Source organism: Canis aureus, chromosome 27, assembly GCF_053574225.1.
Source record: "Canis aureus isolate CA01 chromosome 27, VMU_Caureus_v.1.0, whole genome shotgun sequence".
Lineage (NCBI taxonomy): Eukaryota > Metazoa > Chordata > Mammalia > Carnivora > Canidae > Canis > Canis aureus.
The window spans coordinates 18,073,280-18,084,867 of NC_135637.1; the positions used below are offsets into that span (position 1 = coordinate 18,073,280).

At 44.1% G+C, this 11,588-nt stretch overlaps 1 protein-coding gene across 1 annotated transcript; it reads left to right on the forward strand.

Moving 5' to 3' along the window:
* Nucleotides 1-1,880: 1,880 nt before the first annotated feature.
* PEBP1 (phosphatidylethanolamine binding protein 1) lies at nucleotides 1,881-7,041 on the forward strand. Its single transcript, XM_077875848.1, has 4 exons — nucleotides 1,881-2,140; nucleotides 3,534-3,643; nucleotides 4,251-4,351; nucleotides 6,042-7,041. Exons 1-4 carry the CDS (start codon nucleotides 2,006-2,008, stop codon nucleotides 6,257-6,259), a joined length of 564 nt encoding a protein of 187 aa, XP_077731974.1. The 5' UTR covers nucleotides 1,881-2,005; the 3' UTR covers nucleotides 6,260-7,041.
* The last annotated feature ends 4,547 nt before the right edge of the window (nucleotides 7,042-11,588 follow it).

Genomic DNA, 11,588 nt, shown 5'->3' on the forward strand with positions numbered 1-11,588 from the left:
AACTTTTTATAGATTAAAAAAATAAAAGGATATTCCTTTTCCTTTCTCTTTAGCCTTATTCAGCCTTATTGCTATGCCACCCATCTGCCCCTACCTAAGTGCCCTATTCTAATAAAACCTGTCCATTGCACTGTTCCAAGGTCCAACACCCCAAGCTTGCCTCCACTTTAGCTTGTTTTCATACTATTAAACTTGGGAGCATCATTCTTGGTCATCTAAGAAGCTGTGCAAAGAACTTATTAGGGGAAATGGCTGTGCAAGTAAGAGGCACATTCTCATGGTTGCCATGTGGGGTCTTCATGGTGACACCTTTACTAGAGGAAGCTTTCTAGAGGCCAGATCATGACTGCCTCCTCTGTGATTTCCTCCACACTCCCAGGTGGAGTGTGTCTAAGGGCTTTGTGTCTGGCCTTTGCAGCCAGCCGGGCAGACTTTCATCTGGTTTTGTCACTGACACCTTTCCAAGACTCAGTTTATTAATCTATGGAATGAGGTAACAGCAGTGCCTCCCACATTGGGTTGGTGTGAGGATGAAATGAGGCGTGGAGTTTCAAGGCTTTCCTTGGGCCAGGGCCCCCACATGGCAGTGGTGATGGGCAATAAATGGCAGTGGTCCTGATTGGAGTACTCTCTGGCCTAGATTATCCCTAATAAGATTTTCCTGAAACTATCTACCAAGTGTTTCTAATATACGTGTATAACGATGTTCATTTCCTTGATATTTATAAAAAGGAAAAATCAACAAAAAGCATGAATGTCCAACATCAAGAGAATTGTTTAATAAATTGTGGTGCATTTAGAAGTCATTAAAATAATGATCTATTTTTTTATATAGTCTATAATGGTAGAATTTATTTTTTAGAAGGAGGCTTACAGGGAGAGAGATAGAATCTTAAGCAGGATCCACATCCAGCACCAGCCACAGGATCCTATGATCTTTAGATCATGACCTCAGCAGAAACTGAGTATGAGGCTTAGCCAACTGAGCCACCCAGGGTTCTCTATAACGGAGTTTAATGCAATTTTTTGGTGAATAAATGGAATGAAATTATTGTTACTGATGTTTATATCCAAATAGTGGAATAAAAATTTTTACTTTTAGGTTTTTTCCTCTGAATTTTCTACAATGAACTTGTATATAAACACTAAAAACAAGAGAATTTTTTAATTCCCTAGGCAGGAGAGGTTATCACTGTCAATAGCTGTCCTAACATCAACAGGATAAGGACTATTAAATAGTACCCATTATATTTAGTAAAAAGAAAGCATTTGTTGGCCACCGGGAGAGTAGTTTTGGCAGAGGTAGAGCCCCTTGTCAGCAAAACAGGAGTTAAGAATGGTTCGAAAATTTAATTAAAAAAAAAAAAATCACTTCCCAGGAATCTTGTTTGCACCAAGCAGGGGCAAGGAGATCAAATATATGTGTAAATATATTTGCGCGTTGAGAAGAATGCTCAAAAGTTCGACACAGGCCCTCTCATGCAGCAGTTACCAAAACAGTGAGCATGCGCAAAAGTACAGAGAGGCGAGAGCAAACAAGCTGGCTGTGAGAAGTGGGGAGAATAGCAAGGCTTTTTCTGCACTTAAAAAATAGACAAAGAATCCTGCAAAGTGGTAAAACAAAACAAAACAAAATTCAAAGCAATTTTTGTTTCATTTCTTGAAACAAGGGGCCTTGCAAACCGAGCCACAGCTCCCATGGGCCCCGGCGGCGGCGGGTAGCAAATTACTCACGCTGCGAACAGAAAGGCAAAACCTACGCGTTGACCCGGAGCACGAGACGCCTCGCGCTACCCGCTTTAACCAATTAGAGAGCAGAGTGGGTCGGGCCTCACCTGTGATTGCAGCAGCCGGTGGGGCGGGACTGGGGCCCCGCGCCTGCGCCTCCCCAGCGCTGGGCCCGCGCCTCCTCCGGCCAGTTTGCTGACTGCTGGCAGTAGGTGCTGCGTGCCTGTGTCCCGTCTGCAGAAACTCTTCCCTCTCATCTGCTCAGCTCGGCTCCGTGATGCCGGTGGACCTCGGCAAGTGGTCCGGGCCTTTGAGCCTGCAGGAAGTGGAGGAGCGGCCGCAGCATGCGCTGCATGTCAAATACACCGGGACGGAGGTCGACGAGCTGGGCAAAGTGCTGACGCCCACCCAGGTACCCAAGGGCGCAGGGGGTGCAGCTGCTCGAGGTGTGGAGCCGGCGGGGCGGGGGGCCGGCGGAGGTGGGGAGGAGGGTCCGGCCTGCGCGCGCCGGCTCCTGCGAGGGGAGGGCGTCGCGGTGCCCACCCCGCAGGCCTAAGGACACCTGCGGGCACCTGCGGGCACCTGCGGGCACCTGCGGGCACCCGCACGTGGCGGGCGGGCTCGGCCTGCAGGAGACAGTGATCTACTTCCCGGGCACTTCAAGGCGTAGGCTGGGGCGTAGGCCCAGAAACAGCTCGGGGCCACGGGCAGGGGGCCTGGCGCGGGGGCGAGGAGGCGGCGGTGCCCGAGAAGTGCTGGGTCGTGGCCACCCCTTGGGCTCCAGACCTCCCCTCAGGTCTCAGGATTTTAGGCCTCAGTTTGGGGAGCAAAAGCCCCATCCGAAGGCATGTGACGCATTATGTAACCGGTGACCAGCATCGCTCAGCGATTCTTCCTTTTGTCTTAGCGGGCTAGGGCACGAAGCCACCCAAAGCTAAGCAAGCCTTGTGCAGCTGGAAGGCTCTAGGGCAACGGCCTTGTTCTGCCGTTTGGCGCGCGACCAGGTCAGGTTCTGGCGACCGCAAGTAGGAAAACTAAAGCGTCCAGTACTTGCCAGTTGTTGGTCGTGAAACTCCGGGACAATGATGTGAATCAACTGCGCTGACAGTTTATTGCTTTGGATATTTACACAGCTTATTGCTTTAGATGTTTAAATATAAAGTGCCCCTCTGGCAGCCTGCCATTTTCCCGGACGCACTGTCCAGTCTGGCCACCTCGACTTTCTCATTTTCTGTGCACTTTTAAGTGTCCAGTTAATTCAGATTTCACTTTAGCAGGCCCTAGCTCAGCTGCTGGTCACCAGATCTAGAAACTCGGTCATTCCATACCATATGAGGTTGTAGTTTGGAAGACTCCATCACCACCAGGGTTGAGATCCTTTCTGTTAATAATATGCCAGCCCTATACTGTTGTTGCAACTAAAATAAATTAATGTATATTGAATTTAAGCTCCTGGCTTTTAGCAGAGTCAATACTTTAGCGTTTATTAATAATCTACTGTGTTTTACCTCTGAAGAACCTGAAATCAAATAGCGTTGGCTTCTTTTTTTTTTTTAAGGAGTTTTTTTTTTTTTTTTTTTTTTTTTTTTTTTATGATAGTCACAGAGAGAGAGAGAGGCAGAGACATAGGCAGAGGGAGAAGCAGGCTCTATGCACCGGGAGCCCGATGTGGGATTCAATCCCGGGTCTCCAGGATTGCGCCCTGGGCCAAAGGCAGGCGCCAAACCGCTGCGCCACCCAGGGATCCCTAGCATTGGCTTCTTCAGCATTTTTCTTTTTAACTCCAAAGTGGTTCCTTCCTACAGGTTAAGAACCGGCCCACCAGTATTGCATGGGATGGTCTTGATCCAGGTAAACTCTACACCTTGGTCCTGACAGATCCAGACGCTCCCAGCAGGAAGGACCCCAAATACAGGCAAGTTGAGGAAAGATTGGGAAGCACCAGGTCATCCAAGTATGATCTGGTGCTTCCTGGCAGTGTGTAAAACCCTTGCTGGACATGCTGTGCCAGCAGAATTAGACCCCGTTTGGGATGGTTGCACCCACGCTTAAGCCATTTCCTCCTCCTTCAGTCCCTAGAGCAGGAGTCTGGAAACTATAGTGGAGAGCTACATCGGCCCAACACCTGTTTTTGTATAGCCTCATGGGCTAAGAATGGTTTTTACATTTTTAAGTGATTGAAATTGAAAGAATAATACTTTGTTAACGTGTGAAAATTACATGAAATTCAAATTTCAGTGTGCATGGCAAAGACTAAAACGTTTATTGTCTGGTCCTGTGGAAAAAAATTTGCTTGATACTGCTTAGAGCATCTTGGAGGGAGAGAAGGAGGGAGGGGGGTACGGGGCCCTCTCTTCTACATACCAAGTGAGGTTTGTGCCTACGAGGGCAGGACTCTCAGTCTCGTTCATCACTGCAGCCTAGTTCAGAGCATGTGTTTCATTGCATGTTTCACAGCATGCTGGCTGTGCAGTGAGTGTGTACTTACTTCCTGTGGTGCTGTCTTGTGTTCCTCGTCCTAGGGAATGGCACCATTTTCTGGTGGTCAACATGAAGGGCAACGACATTAGCAGTGGCACAGTCCTTTCCGATTATGTCGGCTCTGGGCCTCCCAAGGGCACAGGTCAGTAAAGGTTGCTTTGTGGGGGAGGTGGGAGTGGCAGTGTGTACACATTAGGATTGGCCCAAAGGGCTGCAAAGTTTAGTCTGGTTCTCCCAATCCCTTAGCCTAGCGGAGCTTTCAGACAGTGTAGTTCACTTTCCGGGCAGTGGCCTGCCAGAGACATTGACACCTACAGTAGCATCGGGTGGCTAGAATCTTGGGTTGTGGTCAGGTGGATTGTCCATTAGTACTGCCTCTCAGCCACTAGGTCTTTATATGCAGGAAAGTCTGAGAGAGGATTCTAAGGAAGCAGTGTTGCAGAAAGCTTGGAACAACTTTCAGGAGAGGTGGGGGCTGGGGGGTGGGGGGTAGGATGTGCTGCTGCACATGGATTGAATGCAGTTAACCCATCTAAGTTCTGTATTCAGCCTTTGACCTGTGGGATCTTTGAGTTTCCACTTCCCACAAAAGATCTCAGAAATGATCATAGTTTCCTAATTATAAGACATTGGCTTCTTTATCTCTTTGTAGTTCCGTTGTGTCAAAAATCTAGGGTGGTATCATCTTGAAAAGATTTGGAAGGCTTTAAGAAGTATACTAAAGATACACACATGGTATTGTGTTGTGTTATATATCATAATTCTATATACAAAGAGAATATTGCATTGAAACTCTCCAAGTCGGATAAGCTAATGATAGTGGAAGCTGCTCTGTTAATGCTTTACTGTGCGTTACAGGATGCTTTCATTTGCTGGAACAAGGAAGGAGTGGCGATGGGGAGACATGTTGTCTAGTCTGAGGAGGTATAAGAAGGTCCCTGACAGGAACAGTTGGCCCTAGACTCATTCTTTATCTGTAGACCTCAAAGCTTCTGATGGCTTCAGGCCCTCTCTTGTGTTCCTAAGAGGAAGGTAAAGGTACATCTTTCCCAGGAATCTATTAAGTTCTCAAGGGCAGTTATACAATTAGGCAGTTTAATTATGGGAAGTGCACACATGAGAATAAAGCAATTCTCTCAAGTAGGAGCTTTGTTCTCATTAACAAAAAAAGCCTTGACGACTTTTTTCCCTTCCCTCTTGCTTTTTAAAAAATATCCTTTTAGAATAATTTACAGAGAATAAAATGCCCAAAGCATAGTTTTAGTCTGTGAATATTGACTGATAGATGGTGACCCATGTAAGCATCTTTGAAAACAAGATGTTTCTCAGCATCTTTGCTACTTAGTTGGTTAAAGTGAGTCTTATCAGGCACTAGGGTAGGTTCTGGGGTGAGAACGGTCAACAAGACAAACACCATTGCTTTATGCTAGAGTTCTCTTTCTAGTGAGAAAAAGTCAGACTTTTAGAGAAGTGTTACCATCACAGAAGTGAAAGGGGTGTTCACATGGGGGTAGTGGCTAGCAATTGGGTCCCAGTGGAGATGGGCTGGGAGCCTAGAGCACTGTGAGTAAGCATTGAAGGCTAGGTAGGAGGGGTGGGCAGCAGCCTCAGAGGTTGTAAGGCTGGGTGTGGACCTGACACCCATTGCAGTGGGAAGCTATTGGGTGATTGTCAGGAGCTGAATGATCTGATTCCTACCTCTGTGGGTGCTTAGTGTTCCTCTTGTAGATGGAGTGGCTGGGGCCCTCCACATTGGCATGTTTTGTGAAAATGGGGGACGTCTCCATCCCTGATGTGTTACCATGCATACATCTTCCTGCCTCCCTCTCCAGGCCTTCATCGATACGTCTGGCTGGTATACGAGCAGAGTGGGCCACTGAAGTGTGATGAGCCCATTCTCAGCAACCGATCTGGAGACCACCGTGGCAAATTCAAAGTGGCATCTTTTCGCAAAAAGTACGAGCTTGGGCCCCCGGTGGCTGGCACGTGTTACCAGGCGGAGTGGGATGACTATGTGCCCAAACTCTGTGAACAGCTGTCTGGGAAGTAGGGCAGTGCTGGGAGACAGTAGCTGTCCCAGAAGTCTCAAGCAGTGTTCTCAAGTTCAGTGATGCATGTAGATTTCTCCACTTTCCCTGTCCCCGTTCTCACAGGTGAGGCCTGAGCAATCAGATAGTGGTTTAGAGTGACTTTTCCTCCTGCCTATCCTTTATAATTCTAGAGAGTCACATCTCGGGTTTATGTTTTGATCAAAACTGAACTCCATTTTGGAGGATATTTTGGTACTATGTTGGGGTTATCAAATTGTTAATATAAGAAGAGCAACCCAGAATTTAAAGAAAGGAAAATTGAGGTGAAAGACCAGGTCTATAGTTAATAGGGCCAAGCATCAAAGAATCTTTAAGGGAGGTTTAAAAAAAAAGATTCATTGCCTCTGCTTTTGTCAGCCTGAGTCCGGAATTGTGCCCGATGGCACTTCTGGGTCATGTTTTCATGGCCGTGTCTCTCACCATGACAGCCACAGGCTGGTGTGTCCACTAACCCCCAGCGTGGTACATCTCAGACTGTTTACTCTAGGGGTCAGTGTCCTGCTCTGGTTTCTCTCAAGGGTAGTACTGGAAAAAAGCAATAGGGAGAGTTGCTTTGCAGTTGAGGCACAGCCATCTGGATGAGCTGCAGGGCTGATTGAGCGGGTTGTCAAAATCCTTTAGCCTCTGCCTGTTGAACCAGTCACTCTTCGTCTATAGAAAAGCTGATCTGGAGTTGCGGAATGTTGTGTTAATTCTGCTGTTTGCTTATAGTGAATAAAAATAAAAACATTGTGTGGATAAACCCAGTCTCCAGGTATTTTGCCCTTTTTGGCTATGGGGGCCTCATAAATGTGGGAAGTCAAGAGACAACCTCTAAGGGTGAGTGGTCCCTTTCGACCATTAGTGATGACTGGGACTTCACTCAGGGACCAAAACAGAGGATCCATGTTTGTATACATGCCATCAAACTACAGCAGAAGCAACCATTCTAGCTTGAGGGTTTAAAAAAAAAAAAAATCACAAAGCTTTAGGCCAGCTCCTCTTGCTCAAAAAGTACCTTTGCTTTTCTTAAGCGGTCCTTTCCACCAGAGTGTGAAACCAGTGGGAAGCCTTTCCCCTTGGTGGTGCTGCTCACAGGAATAGTGACTTAGAAATAGGCCACACCTCTCACTGTTCTGACTTGTTATCCATATAGAATCTACACCCAAAAGGTGAAAGGGTGGGTGGGGGGAGATTACAGCTGATTCTTAAACAGCATGGGGATTATGGGCACCCACTGCCTGTGCAGTTGAAAGTCTGTGTAACTTTTCATTCCCCTCAAACTTAAACTGCTAATAGTCTAGTGTTGACCAGAAGCCTTACTGATAACATAAATAGTTGATTAACACATTTTGCATATTATATGTATCATATACTGTATTCTTACAATGAAGTAATCTAGAGGAAAGAAAATGTCACTAAGAAAATTATAAGGAAGAGAGAAAACACATTTACAGTCTTATACTGAAAAAACTCCACATAAAAGTGGACCCTCGCAGTGGAAACCCGTTGTTCAAGGGTCCACTGTACCTTCATACCTTTTGATGTACCAAAAAGAAAGGAAAGGATTTGAAAGTATTTGAAAGTTCATATCACTGACCTGGTTTGTGTCAGAGAAGGGATCATGGATGGGCCTGTGCTAATTAAGCGAGGCTGGGTTTTTCTCCCAACCTTTTGCTGCAGTTCCTTCTCCAAAATGTTGCTTTGTGTAATCTTTATAGGGGGAAGATAGAGAATAATTATTTTCTAACTTCAGGGTTTTAAAATTCAATTTTTAAATAATTTGCAAGACAAAAATTATGTAAAGAAAACAACTACCCCGCTGACTTTATATTTTAAGTGGGCTCCACACCCAACGTGGGGCTTGAACCTACAACCCTGAGATCAAGTCGTATGTTCTACCTACTGCCCCTTGCCCTTTTGACTTTATTTTTTTAAATATTTAAGTTCGGAATCCCTGGGTGGCCTAGCGGTTTAGTGCCTGCCTTCGGCCCAGGGTGTGATCCTGGAGACCCGGGATTGAGTCCTGCGTCGAGTTCCTGGCATGGAGCCTGCTTCTTCCTCTGCCTGTGTCTCTGCCTCTCTCTCTCTGTCTCTCATGAATACATAAATAAATAAATCTTTAAAAAAATAAATATTTAAATTCAATTTACCAACATATAACACCCAGTGTCAATAACAGAGACTGAAAAATCAATTAGGAATTATGGTGGTATGTTAGTTTTCTTATCTAAAATAGGTATAGACTCAAAAAATGATTCAGAAAAAAGGCAAACAACCCAACCAAAAAAGGTGAAGTGTATGCGGAAGACGTTCACATGAAAAGAATACATAGGAAAAGCTATATTGGGAGGCATAGAAGCAAGGGGATAGCCTGTCTCCCCTTTTAAACTTGGAAGGTGAAGTGAACTTGCCCAAGGGCACCTAGTTGGGAAGTGGGTGATCTGGATTCTGAACCTAGCTCTGGTCTCAGAGCCCAGCTCATAACCACAAACCCACAAGTTCCCTTTGAGGCTCAGCCTCCTGTGGAAAAGGAGTGGTGGCAGGGCAGGCAAAGGCAGGGGATCATCAGTCTCCATATTTACCTCCAGGGTTGTTGGAGAACAAAATGGTCTTTTGTTGAGATGAAGTGAGTATGTGGAAATGATGAGGTTGACCTGATTCACACGTAGGAACAAAGTTCACAAATGACCAGCTTTCTTCAAGGCGCTTTCCTGTTTAGAATGTTTGCCAAAAATGTGTCTCTATATAAAGGGTTTAGAATGAAGAGATACGGGAGTCTTTACTCTGCATTACAGTACAGCTGGAGCAGCCCTGCCAGAGGCCAGTATTCTAACAACCCTGGAATCTCGGGAACTGGTGCTCATTCTGATTTCATGGCCAAATGTGTCAGATGTGGTCATTACTCTGGAAACCCTAAATTAAACCGGATCAACAGATGAGATCAGATCTTGGGAACACAAGGTTGGTATCTATCTAATACTTAGGCATGGCAGCCCATGGCCTATATCCTCTCCTGGGTCAGGGAGCAAAGGACTTCTATTCTTAAATTGGTGCTATGTCAAAGAGCCTCAGCATCCACTTAAAACCTGGCAGCTGTTTGAGTTGATCTGTGATGTAGACCAGATCCTTAAATGGCCTATGAGAGTCTATATGATGTGACCCCTCCCCCCCCATTTGCCTCTAGCTTCCTGTGGTTGTCTTCTCACTAAGCTCCAAACTTGCCAGCTGCCTCTCAGTTCCTTGGCAAGCCAGACTGGTCCCTTACAAACATTGCCTGGAATCTTCCTCTTCCACTTTCTTTGACATTATCCCATTTATCCTTTAAGTATCCCTTAACTGACCTTCAGGAAATCCTGACTAGGCTGGATTCTCCTGTACCACTGCATTGTAACATTTTACTGTTGTAATTTTAAAATAGTAAACGTGTCATTTTTTGTTTAATGTTCATCTTCTCCATTAGCCTGGAGCCTTCTTGAAGGCAAGGATAACTAATGTCCTGCTTAGTATTTCCAGCATTGGACATAAGAAATCTAATGACCATCAGTTGAAGGAATCATTGTAAAGAGGTTCTTCAGTTAGGGAGTATGGACTTCTTTATATTCATATGCCATATCCTAAAGGTTCATTCTCCTCTTCCCAAATGTATACTTCTACAAAAATTCACAAAAAACAGTTTTACAGAGCTCTCTAAAGCCCATTTATCAACTCTCTAATTCTGACCATAAATATCAGAAAGCTGATCTTAGTCTGGTGTTCCCTCTACTCAGGAATCTGTATCTTTTATTTATTTTTTTTAAGATTGTATTTATTTTAGAGCAGGGTGGTGGTGGGATGGCAGAGAGGGAAAGAGCAAGAGTCTCAAGCAGACCCCATGCTGAGCACAGAGCCCCATGCGAGGCTCAATCTCATGGCCTGATTGTGACTTGAGCTGAAACCAAGAGCTGGCTGCTTAACTGAGCATCCAGACGCCCCTATAATTGATTTTTTTCAACATTTAAAATTATATCTTCTTGGTACTCCTTTGCTCATTATGGATGTCTATCTTTGATAATGCTCTTAGTCTTGAAGTCTATTTTAGTTGATAGTCGCCTTATGCCTATTTGCATGGTACTCCCCTCCCCATTCATTTACTTTCAATTTGTGTCTTTTTATTTAGTTTGTCTCTTATAATCAGCAAACAGTCTTTTTTTAAATTCACTCTGTCAGTTTTAGCTGGACTGTTTGGAAACCATATTTAATATAAGTTATTTAAATTTAAGTCTACCATCTTATGTGTTCTTTTTGCTCCTCTTTTTATGGCTGTTTTCCCTTGTCCTACCTTCTTTTGGATTTATTGAATATTTTAATTTATCTATTGGCCTTTTGGCTATTATACCTCTTTGGGTTTTCTTTTTGTTTTTGTAGTTAACTCTGGGAGTTACAATATACATAACTAATTTTTCATAGTCTGCTGAGAATTAGAATGGTAAATTCTTCATGTAAAATGTAGAAGCATGGAAACCATATGCATCCTTTAACCCCCAGCCATTGTTATATTATTATGGATTGCATTTAGATACATCAAAACCCTCCCCAGACAACAATTTTTGCTTTCAATGAAAAGACTATATATTTTTATATACTTTAAGGATTATAGGAGGGGAAAAACTTTTATATTTATCTAGGTATTTACTGTTTGTTGTTTTTTCATTCCCAGAGATCCAGGTTTCGTTCTGGTATCATTTCCCTTCAGTATGAAGAACTCCCTTTGGCATTTCTTGTAGAATACTTCGGCTGACAGTAACTTCTTTTAATTTTTCTTCATCTGAGGATTTTTTTTTTACCTCATTCTTCTGTGTAGGTGGCTTTTCCATAATTCACCTGCTTTTATTTTTTTCAGTGTCCTCAGATAGTTGCTTTTGCATTTGGTCTAGTTTTTAGTTGTAATCAGAGGGAAAAACATACTGCTATGCCAAACTAGAATAAAAATATATCTTTTATACCATTTCTATGGCAAAGTAGGTTACTAAATTAAAATCACAGGGGTATATGGAGTTCATACATGGGCATGTTTCCAGATGCCCCAAAATATGGTTTTTCAACAGATACATAATAATTTCAGATGGTGGTAAATTCAAGAAATATTTTTTTTTTTTTTACTCAATTATATATCACTGGTAAGTGTTCGCTGATATTTCCTATGATTGTAATTGTTTCAGTTCCTTTGAACTCCTGGTAGTACCCAACTTGCATTGTCATGGCTTGTCCACTGTTGCTTAACTTAGTGCCTTATTTCTGTGGAGATTTAAACCATGAGCTCCAGCAGAG

Coding starts and splice junctions, on each gene's coding strand:
- PEBP1 (XM_077875848.1), top strand. CDS start 2,006: ATGCCGGTGGACCTCGGCAAGTGGTCCGGGCCTTTGAGCCTGCAGGAA. Junction 2,141..3,533: donor AAGTGCTGACGCCCACCCAG/GTACCCAAGGGC, acceptor TCCTTCCTACAG/GTTAAGAACCGGCCCACCAG. Junction 3,644..4,250: donor AGGAAGGACCCCAAATACAG/GCAAGTTGAGGA, acceptor TCCTCGTCCTAG/GGAATGGCACCATTTTCTGG.